At 42.7% G+C, this 15,684-nt stretch overlaps 1 protein-coding gene across 1 annotated transcript in view; it reads left to right on the top strand.

The window, feature by feature from the left end:
* CYFIP2 (cytoplasmic FMR1 interacting protein 2) overlaps window positions 1–15,052 on the top strand; it is a 164,630-nt gene extending 149,578 nt beyond the window's left edge. Inside the window, exons 30-32 of the mRNA XM_014582780.2 lie at window positions 9,049–9,287; window positions 9,632–9,779; window positions 12,220–15,052. Of these exons, the coding sequence (XP_014438266.1) occupies window positions 9,049–9,287; window positions 9,632–9,779; window positions 12,220–12,387 (555 nt within the window). The 3' untranslated portion in view covers window positions 12,388–15,052. The remainder of the gene's footprint in view (window positions 1–9,048; window positions 9,288–9,631; window positions 9,780–12,219) is intronic.
* The last annotated feature ends 632 nt before the right edge of the window (window positions 15,053–15,684 follow it).

Raw genomic sequence — 15,684 nt, 5'->3', positions numbered from 1 at the left:
CTAAACTCTTCTCCACAACCATTGTTGTGTATATTGCTCTTAAGCTTACTTTTATGCATAACAAGTCACCATCAAAATGTAGGGACCAGCAGTTAGCGTAATGGCTATGTCACTGGACTCCCATGTAGTCGACCATAGTTCGAGTCCTGGACCCGGTGGCTTAAACTCACGCCAGGCGCGTGTGCATGCGTGCCCAAGATCCTGAGAGGAGTACGAAGGAGAAGGGATTGTGGTGTGGCCATACCCCCTGGGGGGGGTGATTTTTCGCTTTCTTTCTCTCTGTCTCTGTCTGTCTGGCAAGCGCACGCGCCCTATAGTAAAAACCTCTCCAAAAAAGAAAAAAAAAAAATGTCAGGGCCTGGGTTCCAATCCCTCCTTCTCTTGCTAGTTGGCATCCGATGTGGAGAAAACCAGTCACAGGTCTCCACACACAATCATCCTGGATTAATGCACTGGATGGAGGATTGGCTCAAGCCCTGCTTTGGGCCTACAGGTCGTGTAACCAGCCACACAGTCTAAAGCCCATCATCTCTGTTCGATCCCTCTTTCATTCTAATTCTTCAACAAATTTCTTAAAAGATTATAATAAAAACATACTGCGCTTTCATTATGTACCTAGGACCATGCTATGTATGCATTGTCTCAGTTAATTCTTATAACAACTATAAAATAGATACTGTTTTTATCCTTATTTTGTAAAAAAAAAAATACAGAATTAGAGAGGTCAGGTAACTTGTCCAAGTCACAGCTAATAAGTAGAGGAGCCAGGTTTTGAACCCAGGTCTGGCTGACTCTACTGCTCAAGTTTCTAAGAGTGAAAATTCCTCTTGGTTTAAAATAAATTTTTTCCCTTTTTCCCCACTCTGTCTCTCTAGTCTCAGGAAGAAGTCTGTGATTTGCTACACGCTGCACCCTTCCAAAATATCCTGCCTAGAGTCTACATCAAAGGTAAGAAAGCACTGACAGCAGCCGAACACTCCACTTGTATTTGAACATTATGCTCATTTCTTCTTCCCAATCAACTCAGATCTGCAGCCAGTAAAGGAGAAGGTTATAGAATAGTCCCGATTTGTTGCTATCTAGCCTTGGTTTCAATTCCTCAAATGATGGGGAACTCACCACTTTACAAGGTGGATGATTGTACCGTTGGATCGAACACAGAACATTTTTCCCTCTGGTGAGTCCTAATCGCACTTTCTAAAACCAAGGAGAATAGTCCCACACCCTCCGCCCAAGGTTTGGAACACAGACAACCCAGGGCTTCTGAGAGCTTTAGAGAAAAGCTCCCCCATTGCCCAGTGCACCCTGAACCTCACTGCCTGCTCTGCTGCTCCTTTGCAGAGGGGGAGCGCCTGGAGGTCCGGATGAAGCGCCTTGAAGCCAAGTATGCCCCACTACACCTGGTCCCTCTGATAGAGCGGCTGGGCACCCCTCAGGTACGAGCCTTATATAATGACCAAAGGAGCTTTAGAGGGAGAACATTTGGCTCAATCCCCTCATTTTACAAGTAAGGAAGCTGGGGCCCAGAGACATGAAAGAGGGTCCAATACCACAAAGCTGGTCAGTAGCAGGGGAAGTCTGGAACAAGATTCGCTGCCTTCTGAGATGTTTCTTCTACACCCTGTACCATGCATCCTGCCAAAAAAGAAGGAGTCAGCTCCTCTAGACAAGTTTCTCTTACACCCCTGTTAGGTATCAAGGATTCTGCTGTGTTTTCTCTCAGGATGAAACCTCCACCCACCCCATGAGCCACCAGCTTACTTCTGAACACTTTTGCTAGAGAAATACTAACAGGGGGACCAACAGTTGGCGTAATGGCTAAGTCGCTGGATTCCCACGTAGTTGGTTGCAGTTCGAGTCCTGAACCCAGGCACATGTGCGTGCGTGCGTGCCCAAGATCCCAAGAGGAGAATGGAGGAGAAAGGACTGTGGTGTGGCCATCTCCCCTTGGGGGTGATTTCTCGCTTTCTGTCTCTCTCTATCTTTCAGGCAAGCGCACGTGCCCTGTGGCAAAAAAAAAAAAAAAGCAGCACTCATAGGAACACACCATGCTCAGAGTAACGTTGTTTATTAAAGCAAGAACTAGAAACAGCCCAGACCTCTCTCAGTAAAGCACTGAGTTAATGTATGTAGTACAGTAGGCCCCTTACCCACAGGGTACATTCCAGGACCCTCAGTGGGTATCTCTGAAACCATGTATCGTCCCCAACCCGATAAATACTGTTTTTATCCTGTACATACATACCTGTGATAATGTTTCATTTATAAACTCAAAGCTTTTACACTTACACAGTTTGTAATTGTATACATTTTTATTTGATCATTTTAAAGTTTAACTTATAAAAGCACAGTGGCCTTTCTCAAATATCTTATTTTACTACACTCACCTGTTTTGGGATCATGGTTAACCTGGGATAACTGAAACCATGGGAAGCAAAACTACATACAGATAAGGGGGGATTGCTGTACCGTCTTTTATCTAGTGAATCCTTTATTGACTAAAAACTACCTGCATATTCAGCATTTACGTACTGGATAATAATGAGAAGAAAAGTTAGATCTAGATGCATCAAGTGTAGGCAGATCTTACACACATGATTGGATGGATAAAGCTACAGTTCACAGAGGAGGATGCCATTCTTTTTTTTTTTTTTAACACATGCGACAAATCTGGAATGTCACACACCAAGTTGATCATGGTGGCAGCTGCTAGAGAGAAGTGGAGACAGACTAGATGGATGGAGGGAGCCAAAGATTTCTTTATAATAAAAGAGTGAGTTTGTATGTTAATTCTGCAATTAAAATTAATTTTTAAAAACCAGGACAGGCTAACTCCATGGCATGTTGGTTATAGCAGCCAGATCTCACATAGCCAACCGGGTGTTTTGAGTCACCCAGTGGCTTGAGAAACATGCTGAGCATGTATGTGTGTGCACCCAAAATCCTGCAAGGAGGGAAAGACTAAGAGAAAGGATTGCAGGTGACTATGTTCCATGAGGGGTGCTTTCTTCTTTCCCTCTCTGTCTCTCTCTGGCATGTGCACATACCCTCTGGCAAAAAAAAAAAAAAGCCAAGACCACTCACTATCAACAATCAGATGAGTAGTAGGACCTCAGCCTTCAGAAAACGCAGACTATGTGTGCGGGAAGGCAGGAAGGAAGAGAAATGGGGATGGAGGAAGAAGGGTAACACAGAGCAAATGCTGTCTGCTTTCAAGTTGATTTAAGCAAGCTTCACATTTGGGGGAGACTGAGAAATAATTCAGGAAGAGAAAAACAGCACCATAGTGAGACAGGCCAGTGGGGGTTGTTCTGCTACCCAGCACAGACTATTTAAAAATCTAGGGACTAGAAGGTTTAATAGCAGGAAAGGCAACTGTGGACACTAGAGACAATAGAGGAGAGAATGAGAGAAAGGGGGTCAGGGAAAGAAAAAACATTTGACAGACACAAAAATGACAAGGTATCCCTTGAAAATAATTTATGTGACAGTATCTTTGACTTGACTGATAGGTACTGTATTCATGCCAGGAAAAACCATGCTGTATAGATGTATAGTAATTAAATGTAATAAAAACCACACACACACACACACACACACACACACACACAAAGGCATTTATAAAACTGTAAAACAAAATTAAGGTTGAAATCCGCTCTTGGACGCTCATTCCTGGGGTTCTCATGGATGTTATCAGCAAGGTCAGAGGGAGCCGTGTCCTCAGCAGAGCGCAGAAGGCAGCCTGTCTTCAGGTATTGGGAGCACAATGCAGAGCCACAGGTTTCTCGCTGATGACGCCAGCTAGCCTGGTCCCCTTGCATGTCACCAACCTCCTACTACAGTGACTAAAATGGTGACTGAGAGCTAGGTGGCATGTGTGCTCTTTGACTCACAGCGGATGGAATTCAGACACAATAGGGCATGCACATTTTCTTTTTTTTGGCCTTCGGGGGCTGAGCAGAGGAGATCCTCTTAAATGATTTCCTTTTAGGGAGAAAGCCCCTAAGCCAGCGACGTGTAAATGTGTCTGCTCCACTGCTGGTGTCATCCTACAAGAATCTGGCCTCTCATACTCTCGTACCCAAGATTTGGCATGTGTTTCCACTCAGAGGCCTGAATTCCTTCCCTGTTCTGGTGAACATCATTTCCTTGGGACGGATAGAAATCTTAATCTGTCAAGTGCTGAGCACTTCACAAACAAAAGCCTAGACAGTCCACCAGAGGAAATGCCGGTTTTGGAAGACTCGCATCCCTTGACAAATAGTCCAAAAAATTAGTTATCCCATAGGCAAAAAAAAAAAAAAAAATCAACAATACATTAACTTCCAAGCTAGCTGGGATTCAGGTCACTCGTGTACTATCTAGGTCAATGACAGAGGAACGCTGTGCTCAACTGAAAGCCAGGCACTCTGAGTATTGCATTGTTTGCATTTGTTTGACACAAATTAAGGTATAACCTGGTTTGTTGCCCAGCACCATTGTAGAAAGAACACTCTGGGGGTCAAAAGACACGAGTCCTCATCCTACTTCCACCCCTGTATTTTGTGTAATCTAGTGCAAGTTATTTAATTTCTCAGTCGCTGTTTCCCATCTGTGAAATGGGATAGTAGCCGGTTTACTTCTGCAGTTGAGCTGCCTTTGATGAGAAAATAACATAAGAATTCTCCAAAACAAAGAATTATAAAAGAAGGAATATTGAGCCGTCCCTTTCCTCCAGGGAGTAGCGAATGTACTCCAACTACTCCATGCAGAAATCATTACAGCATGGCCTCACAAATGTTTTCTCTGTTATATTTCTTTTCATTCAGAAAAGAATGGCAGAAAGAGAAGGAAAAGCTCCTCCTACTAAGTGGAATAGAAAAGAAATGGGTAAAAGCTGTATCATGTACACACACACACACCCCCCCCCAAATAAACACCAAGCCATAAATCAGGGCTATTTTCAACAATACTTAAAACACTTTTATCAAAGCATAAAGAAAATGATAGACATACCAAAAGGAAAGAGAAAGAAAGCATGAAAGAAAACCCACAATATAAGAACTGTAATGATAGGGACCAGCAGTTGGCGTAATGGCTATGGCTCTGGACTCCCACGTAGTTGATCGTAGTTCAAGTCCTGGACCTGGTGGCTTAAAATCACACCGGGTGCATGTGCGTGCATGCCCAAGGTCCCGAGAGGAGAACGGAGGAGAAGGGATTGTGGTGTGGTCATCCCCCCAGGGGGGTGATTTCTCGCTTTCTGTCTCTCTGTCTTTCTGGCGAGCACACACACTCTGTAACAAAAACCATCTCCAAAAAAATAACAAAGAACTATAATGATAACAAACATAGAAAAATATTCAGCCATACCAGTAATCAGTGAAAAGCATATTCAAAGAATTAGTTTCAGCTTGGGAAAGAACTTTTTTAAATGATAATCAAGTATTGATGAGAGTCCAAAGAACCGGCTTCACACAGGTGGATGTGCAATGACTCAACCTTTCTTGAGATTGATTTGCCGCTAGGTAGCAAAAGCCTTTTAAAACATTTATACTCTTTGACTTCCTATTACTAAGGGTTTATCATAACAAAATTATCAGAGATAGGTTCACAAAATTGTAAATATAAAGACAGTTGCTTTAGAACAATTTATAGTAGTGAGATTTTGCAAACGCTTTAAAATAATTAATAAGAGGTGGCATGATGGTTAAGGCACTAGAATCTCACGTGGCCAACTGCAGTTGTAGTCCCAGACTTGGCAGCTTGCTTTACCACTTTCCCTTTCTCTCTCTGGTCAAATTTTAGAATTTTATACACACACACACACACACACATATATGTGTGTGTGTGTGTGTGTGTGTGTGTGTGTGTATTTTTTTTAATTTTTAAAAAGCCAATAAATTAGGATACTAAATTCACATTATGTCATGTCAATGACTATTACATATACCCATTAAAAATCATGTTAAGGAAAGGAGTTCTTGAATTATTGATATTAGGAGAAAACAATGTAGGTGGTATGACCCAAAGTTTGTTAACTATAGTTGCATTCATACATACCTAAACACAAACAAATTATGCATCTTTTTTTTAATGATTTTTTTTAGTTTTTTAGTTTTTTTCCATAGGGTACATGTGCTCACTGAAGAGAAACTGAGAGAGGAAAAGTGAGAAATCACCTCCCAAGTGGGGTAGCCACACCAGACTCTCCTCCATTCTCCTCTTGAGGTTTTGTGCATGCATGTATATCTGTCCTGTGTGATTTTCAAGTCTCCAGGTCTGAGACTCACACTGTGATTGGCCGTGTGGAAGTCCAATACCTTAACCACCATACCATCTGCTGACCCCTATACATCAATATTTTAAGAAAGCTCATTTCTGGGTAATGGGGTTGTGGGGAAATTTTTATTTTCCTTCTTATGACTTGTTAAAATTTATTTATAAATTTTGGGGCCAGCAGGTGGCATGGTGGTTGAGATGCTGGACTCCCACATGACCAACCATGGTTCAAGTCCTGGACCTGGTGGTTTGCTTTCTCACTTTCTCTCTTTTTCTCCCCCTCTCTCTCTCTCTCATCAAATTAAAAAATAATAACAATAAATTAAGTTAGATAAATGATTCTTTGAAAAAAACTATTTAAAAAGTTTCTAAATTTTACCTATATTACTTTTATAGTTCACAGAAAAGGTAAACTATAAAGGTAAATGGTAAAGGGTAAGCACTTATTCAAAGGAAAGGGACAAAGCGCCTAACCATGTAGGTGAAGGCCCCTTTGGTTAGCCATGAATAGGATCACTAGAGGTCAAAGTTCGTCTACAGATTTACACATGCAGTCGGCGATTTTTCAAGTTACCCACAAGGATTGCCAGGTCCTAAGGATTGATTCAGACTAAGCACATGCACAGATTAATTAGTAAACCAAAATACTGTATTAATTTACAAAATGAATATTCATGACTAAAGAACAAGTTGGGGCCCTTTACTTACTGAGCATTTCTCTTGTACCAGGCACTCATTAAGAGATGCTTTTAGGGACCGAATAGAACAAAATAATAATAAAGACAACAAGAACAGAATCAGGCACCAAGTTCAGGTTTCTTTTCAAGTTTTGTCTCTTAAGAGAAAGAGGTGGGAGTAGAGATACCCTTGGCATGGTCTCCCGGCCAGCCAGGATCACGCGTGCATGGGTACACCCAGTGTGCTCAGGTCAACCCGGGATCAGAGCCCAGGCCTCCAGGGTGCCTCCAGTATCACACAGTTGCCCTACAACCTGTGGCACAGCTGGGCCGAGATATTTTAGGAGGTCTTTCTAGCTAACTTTGGCAACGTGGGTGGTCCCTCCTCTGCTCAAGAGCTGTCTCTGTCTGTGGACTCAGGATGAATCACTGTGAATTGGGGTTCCCTCTCCTTCGTGTTAAACTATACATTGACAAACCCTTCTCCAGTTCACCTTTTCCCCGAGACTTCTTTCAGTTTATAGTTGTAACTTACGTTCATGGCTCACATTTATAACACACTCCAGCATTGATGCTTCCCAATTTACTTCCTCCTATGGATTCACTTAGAGGTTGCCCTGTTCCTGGGGCCTTTGGGGAGGGAGTAACAGGGAAAGTCATGCAGGCACCCTTCCACCCACCCCTTAGAGTGGGCTCTGGGGAAACCTCCACTGAGGAGTGGAGAGCCTTGTAGATCAGTCACAGAGCCCAGTCCTCTTGAGATTTGGAGCCTACTTTGACCTTAGAGTTTAATATTTATCTTCCTGTGCAGATGCCGTTCAGGACCTTTACCCTGGGATTATTTTCACTCATTGCACACGGTGATTGTTTTGATATGCCTGTCTAGGCAGCTGGTACTAGAAATGCAGTAGCCAGGACCCAGATGAGAAGCCAGTTAAAATTATTCAACACACATTTGCAATTGTCAAAGAAGGGCTTCTTAAGTAGGGAAAATAAGTCTGTGAGATCAGTGACAAATTTTAAGAGATTAGCATATGTTCACTGCAGCACATTCAGCTATACAGAATTATTTAAAGAGTCAAAATCTCTCCCACTTCTCAAGCCATCTGCTTCCACAACTCATGATGTTAATCTTTCTAAATGTTTTCTACACACACACCTCACATTTACTTTGTGGGGCTGTGAGTGTTAATGTTTTGTGGGGCTTTTGTTGTTGTTGTTTTTAGGTTTTTGCCAGAGTGTGTGCACTAGCCAGAGAGAAACAAAGTGAGAGAAAGTGAGAAATCACCTCTTAGAGAGGATAGCCACATAGCATTCCTTTCTTCTCCATTCTCCTCTCAGGATTTGGGGTATGCATACACACATACCCTGCACAGTTTTCAAGCTGTTGAGTCCAGGACTCTAACTGTGGTTGGCCGTCTGGGAATCCAGCACCTTAACCATCATGTCACCTGTTGGCCCTTGTGTTGATGTTTTTAAATAGGACTGTATTATATATTCGTTTCTGCAACTTGTTCTATTCTAACCTACATATCTAGATTACCAGGAAATAAATCTCAGCCTCACCCCCTCACTCACTGCCTCTCTGGACATGTCTCTTGACCAAAAAAATGGGGACATAATGGTACCTACCACATGGGACTGAAAGGAGTTGATACCTATTAGAGACCTAGAACAGGGCCTGGTGTATTACACTCACTCAGTGAGGATGAAGTGGGAGTTGTGATACTTTAGCAGCAGCAGTAGTACTAACAGTGATATCCCTTCAGTCTTTCATTGCGTGGATAGATCATATTAGGTTGTTGGGGAAATCATGACATATTTTTCCGTGTTTTTCTATGCAAAAATGTGTTGTGATTTTCCCGGCAACCCAATAAGTTCTTAAAGTCATTCCTCCATGGATAGTGCCTGGATTTTGTCACAGGAAAGACGTACTGCAAGATTTCTGTGCAGTGGCACTCAGGTTATAAAATTAGAGCCCTGCTTTGGGCAAGACATCAGTTCTGGTAACAAACTCCCTGTCACCCAGCTCCAGGGTTTGGGAATCTCTGGTGGGAGTAGCGGATAAAGTCTGAGATGTGGACAGATGTATGCATCCTTCCATTCCCAGCAAATCGCCATTGCACGAGAGGGTGACCTGCTGACCAAAGAGCGGCTGTGCTGTGGCCTGTCCATGTTCGAGGTCATCCTGACCCGCATTCGGAGCTACCTGCAGGACCCCATCTGGCGGGGCCCGCCACCTACCAATGGCGTCATGCACGTGGATGAATGTGTGGAGTTCCACCGGCTGTGGAGTGCCATGCAGTTTGTCTACTGCATCCCTGTAGGGACCAACGAGTTCACAGCTGAGTGAGTACCTTGGGGCAGGCAAAGTCCCCCCCAAATCTGCTTGTTCCCCCAAGAGTTATTGGGCTGCCAGAGTTCAGCCAAGAAGGTGAGCAGGGGCAGAGGTGGCCAACAGCTGTTTACTGGGTATGTCCCTCCTCATGTGGAGTTTTCAGGAACCAATGAATCCACACTGAAGCTGCACTTGTTCCCGTATTACAGGCTAAGAGACTTGACCCAAAGACAGGCCCATTTACTAGTTGTACTTCTGGTGCATATGAGGGCCCGCCTGCCCATCCCTCCCTCCCCAGAAATCCTCACCCCCCTCCCCATCTCCCACTTCAACTACTTCCTGTCCCTGCTCCCAGGCAGTGTTTCGGTGATGGCTTGAACTGGGCTGGCTGCTCCATCATCGTCCTGCTGGGCCAACAGCGTCGCTTCGACCTGTTTGACTTCTGTTACCACCTGCTAAAAGTACAGAGGCAGGATGGGAAGGATGAAATCATAAAGAATGTGGTAAGCAGCTTCTCACTGGGGCCTGGGAGCAGGGGCGGGCCTAACAACAGGTTTTTATCAGAAAGGGTGGGCAAGCTGCTCCTGGAGGGCACTCCCCACACTGCAGGTAGTGCAGACACTCCAGGCTGGGATCTGCCAGTAGGAAGCCATGAGTCACTGGCCTAAAACTAGCTGAGATGACTCAGGTTACCCCGAAGGGCAGGGCTGGGCCCAGACCTGAAATACACCTTCCCTGTGTCTGTCAGTCTCTGCTGGTGCAGGTTCTTCACCTGCACATTCACTGAACATTCACACGTGCCAGGCACTGCAATGGGATAGGGTGGCACGGGGTGAGCAAAGCTCCTGTGGGAGGGGAGAGAAGGGCCCTCGAAACCAGTGAGTGGGCAGGGAGAGGGTTGTCAGAGAAGGCTTCAGATGAGGTGATGCTTGGGCTGAGTCTGGAATAGCCAGCAGCAAGGAGCCAAGCAAGCAGACAGTGGGACATAGGGCTTGGGAGGATGTTCCAGGCAGAGGCGTCAGCTACTGCAAAGGCATAGTGCCATGAGATGGATGGCTGAGCAAAGTGGTCTCAGAGACCAGATGAGAGGAGTAAAGGGCCAGAGCCACCTCACAAGGGTTTTTGTTTTTGCTTTCAATTGTAATAAAATATGCATAACAAATTGTACCACTTTAACCAGTTTCCAAGGTACGATTCAGTGACATTAAGTACACTTACTGTGTTGTGCCTCCATCATCACCTTCCTTCTCCAGAACATCTTCATCTTCCCCAGCTGAAACTCTGTGCTCATTCAAAAATAACTCCCCGTTCCTCCCTTTCCTAGTCCCTGGCAACTACCATTCTACTTTCTATGAATTTGACTACTCCAGACACCTCATATAAGCAAGATCATACAGTAAACCCTCCTGTGACTAGCTGGTTTCACTTAGCATAATATCTTCAAGGTTGATCCATGTTGTAACATGTGTCAGAATTTCTTTTCTTTTTATTGCCAAATAAATAATACTCCACTTTATGTACATACCACGTTTTGTTTATCCATCACCCATCCATAGACATTTGAGCTGCTTCTACCTTTTCACTATTATGAATAATGCTGTAGTGAACATGAGTGTGCAAGTGTCTGTTCAAATCCCCACTTTCATTTCTTTGGGATACATACCCAGAAGTGGAATTGCTAGGCCTTATGGTAATTTAATGTTTAGGTTTTTGAGGAACTGCCATACCATTTACCATAATATATGTGCCATTTTATATTCCCACTGGCAATGCACAAGTGTTTCAAATTTTCTTCTTTGTCTGCACTTGTCTTTTTTGTTTCGTTTTGTTTTTTGATAATCTATCCTATTTGGTGGTATTTTGTTATAGTTTTGATTTGCATTTCCCTAATAATTGGTAATACTGGGCATCTTTTCAGGCATCCTCCTTGGTCATTTCTATTCCTTTGTCCATTTTTTAGCTGGGTGGGTTATTTTTGTTGAATTATGGTGCTTTATATATTCTGGGTATTGATCTCTTATCAGGTATGTGATTTGTAAATATTTTCTCCTATTCCATGAGTTGCCTTCTCACTCTGTTAATAGTCTCTTTTTATCCACAAAAAAATTTTCAATTGCAATGTAATCTAACACATATTTTTCTTTCATTGCCTGTGCTTTTGGTGTCTTACCTAAGAAATCATTACCAAATCCATTGTCATGAAGATCTTCCCTTGTATTTTCTTCTGAGAGTTATATAATTTTAACCCTTACATTTAATTTTTTCAATGTGAATATCCAGATTTTTCAGCATCATTTGTTGAAGAGACTGTCCCTTCCCCATTGAGTTATCCTGGCACTCTCGTCAAAAATTATTTGACCATAGGGACCAGCAGTTAGCGTAATGGCTATGTCACTGGACTCCCACGTAGTCAACTGTGGTTCGCTTCCTGGACCCGGTGGCTTAAAACTCACGCTGGGCGCATGTGCGTGTGTGCCCAAGATCCCGAGTGGAGAATGGAGGAGAAGGGATTGTGGCGAGGCCATCCCCCCTGGGGGGGGTGATTTATCGCTTTCTGTCTCTCTGTCTCTCTCTATCTGTCTGGCGAGTGCACGTACCCTATAGCAAAAATAATAATAATAATAAATAATAAATTTTTTAAAAAGTTATTTGACCATATGTGTAGTGGCTGATTTCTAGTCTCTTTTTATTAGTATACTGTTCTAGTACCACTGTTTTCGTTAGTGTAGTTTCATAATAACTTTTGAAACTTGGAAAGTGTTTTATGACCCAGTTAACATTTGGTTGTTAGAACTTTGAGACCTCACAGAAAGCCTTTAAGCAAGAGTGTGACATGATCTTTGAAGCATAGGACCTTAGAGCCCAACCTTACTGACTTTTTCTCTTGTTCTTACCTTTTTATCCCCTCTTTTTGCTCTAACCTGAACATCTGTTCTTCTGTAGCCCCTGAAGAAGATGGCTGACAGGATCAGAAAGTACCAAATCTTGAACAATGAAGTTTTTGCCATCCTAAATAAGTACATGAAGTCTGTAGAAACAGACAGTTCCACTGTGGAGCATGTGCGCTGCTTCCAGCCACCCATCCACCAGTCATTGGCCACTACTTGCTAGGCAGAAGATCCTGAAGACCCTGAGTCTAGAGGAGGTGGAGAAGCAGGAGGGAGAGCACCGTGGCCAGCCTGTGACAGGACCCGACTGGACAGCATGTGGGATGGACATGGAAGCAAACAAGAACCTCCCCAAACACATTACACCACTCCCAAATGGCTGGGCCTGTGCATGTTCTCCATGACATCTCCATGGTGGTTTTTCCATTGTGTACATGAAAAAAAAGAAAGAAAAAGAAAAAAGAAACAGGGCAGTGTGTGCTTTTATTTTTCTTTCTCAAATGTAAAATTTCCTAGTTTCACTTTTCTTCATCCCATAGTCTACTCATCCGTGGTTGCATCCCAAGAACCAGTGTGGCCAGGCTCAGGGATATTAGCCTGTCCGGAAAAGTATGCCTCACCTTAGTGACTCTTTCATTGCCTCTGATGCTCTGCCTCCGGTTCCTCTAGTGGCATCTCCTCCTGTCCTGAATTTCAGGGATTCTGCCACCAAAATCAAGCACTGAGAGCCATTGTGGATACAGGAAGAGGTTCTTGGTATTGGCACCATGATAGAGGGTATTGACTCTGACCTTTCATAGACTCCCCAAAACCCCATCTTAACTTCTCTCTCAGAGCAGTTCTAGAGAGAAGTCAGAAATGCTTTCACAGCTGTATCCCACTGAGTGGAACTGGGGGAGGAAGGTGGTCAGGCCCACTGATTAGGGGTATTTATGAACAGGAATTCCATAGCCTCAGACAGAAAGCTTTTGGATCACTTCATCAGCCTGATGGTGAGATGATTCCTCTATTCCTTAAATACTTAACACTGGGCCACATAGTGTATATAGCTCTGAACAAATAGACCATGGCTCTGCCCATGACTTTAGCCAGCAACCAAACAAGGGACCACTTCTTAGCACAGAATCTTTCATCAAGGAAAACTCCCTCCCACAAGAAAGTATCAAGGGATTATTTCAACTGAGGCCAGAAACATTTTGGGACAGGGAGATCAGAAGCAAAAAATAACTTTGTCAATGAGCTTTTAATACCAAGATTAAACCCTAAAAGTGAAATCCTGCTTTTAGTGAATCAGAACTTTCATTGTCCTAGTTGCTAAAAGATTTTTGGAACATTTTAATTTTTTGTTCACAACTTTCTGTTCTCTTTATGTCACTTAAGTTAGATTTTGGGTGGGTTTTCTCACAGAGGTATATTTATTCCATTTTTCAAACAGAACCAAAAGTCTTCTGCAGAATCTCCCAAGAATAGGGTGTGGGGGTGCTAGTGGTTGTATTTAGAAGGACGGTATGCTCTGGGATAAAAATGTCTCATTACAGAGCATATCATCTTCAAAGGGAGTCTGGCCCGAGCTTCTAAGAACCTATAAAGTGTGATATTTGTTATTTCTCCAGCCCAGAGGAGAAAAGAAAAGTGAGAAAATAATAATCCCTTCCCACAGGGCAGATGAATGGAAATAGTTGCCATTAGTCAGACAACCCTGTTTTTAACGCCATGGAAAGACCAACGGAAGTGTCCATAGCAAGAGGTTTGTATACACACTCATGTCTTCCAGTGAGGAAAGTTGGGGCCAAATATGGTCCAAACGCCATTTATGTCAGATCTTAAGATTAGCATATTTGGGTGCAAATTCCTGGACCCCCACCTCAAACCTACTAATTCTGAATCTCTGGGAGTAGGGCCAGGAAATTTGCATTTCTCACAAGCTATGTAAGTTATTGTGTTGCACTTCGGAGTTTGAGAATTACTGCTATAAAGGAATCATTCTACTAACCTGGGGCTACCTCTAAGCCAAGAAAGGAGATATTTGTAAGGAAGGAAGGTGTTTCACAGTGGAAGCTGGCAGATGTTCTGCCTGAAACTAGTACTGATTTCTCATTTTTTTCTTCTTGATGACCATAGGTATGTTTCAGAGGCAAAGGAGAGAGGTTATACAACATGACAGAACTACCTGGTGAAACATGCCTTGAAAACCTACATAAAATATCTAAGCTCTAGAACCTTCCAGATCTTCAATCCTGTCTGGGTGTGGTAGCTGGTGTTCTCAAATAGACAATTAGCTATTAAGTTCTAGAGTTTGTTCAAGTCCTTGACCATTTCTTTGTGGAGATCAGAATCATTCATTGGAGGAAATTGCTGTTTCAACAAACTGCCCCCACCTATACTCTGTATTTATAGCCCCAAATTTGACCCTCTGGGCAGAGTCACATTATCCTCAAGAGACTTTTTCCCACTAAATTGAGGTCTTCGTTTTCAGGAAAGATTATATTTCCCTAGCTCGCCAGCGGCACTTATGTGTGAACACCAAATAAGTTTAATATTCTTTCCTTGGTATCACTGCCCCTGCCCCTACCTTTTAATTTTTTTGTCTGTCTAAGAACCAGGAAAAAAAAAAATCTTAGGTTTTAAAAAGTTTTAAAAATTCTGTTTCAGAAACTGTCAAATGTATCATATTTGTATTAAGAGTTGTTGGGAATTTTTGTACAATGAATTTACATTTATTTATGGTGACATATTTACGCTTGTGATCAAATAATAATGTTAAATTCTAAAAATCATATTTGCTATGCAGCCGAAGATGATATTTTGATTTGTATTTTGGGGGTACCTGTGTTGAGTTGATAAGCATTTCCATCTCCATTAAAACTGCTTCCAAATTAGAGAACCACCATCTTGGTCTTGATTCTTGGTTGTAGTGTAATCGTTGTTCTGCTAGTGGCCACATTAAAACTGAAGAAACACCCTGAAAAAAGAATGGAAGAAAATTAAAATATTAAAGACGAGTACATTTTCAACTACTAGCTTAATTTCCTTTCTGACTGAGGAAATTACCTTTTTATTAATAGCTCTGTACTGGGCAAGATACAAGAGAATCACTCGGGGATTTCATAGTCTGAGTATAAGTAAATACCTTATAGTTACACCTGAGTATAACTGAATACTACATCCCTAGTTTTAAGAGAAACAATAGGAACTGATATTTAATGAGGCCTAATGTGGATAGGTGCCATACTAAATGTTATCGATCCATTCCTTTTAATCAGCCAAAATCACTGCATGTGGTATAGTCTACATTTCAGAGCTAACTCCCAAAAACTTCTTGCATTCATCAGAAAAAAATGTGTACTAGAAGAAAGTGTTTAAGACCAGCACCAGGGACTTGGAGCCTCACATTTCACACAGCGTCAGCTTTTCTAAAGGCCATGCACTGAAATGAGTCCTAGGTTGCTGATGGCTCCCTCATTGCTGTGACCTTGGGCAACCATAAGCTCAAGAGGCCTTCACTTCCTCATCTTTAAGT

Source organism: Tupaia chinensis, unplaced genomic scaffold (assembly GCF_000334495.1).
Source record: "Tupaia chinensis unplaced genomic scaffold, TupChi_1.0 Scaffold143796_1, whole genome shotgun sequence".
Classification (NCBI taxonomy): domain Eukaryota; kingdom Metazoa; phylum Chordata; class Mammalia; order Scandentia; family Tupaiidae; genus Tupaia; species Tupaia belangeri.
This window is presented reverse-complemented; position numbering and strand designations above follow the sequence as displayed.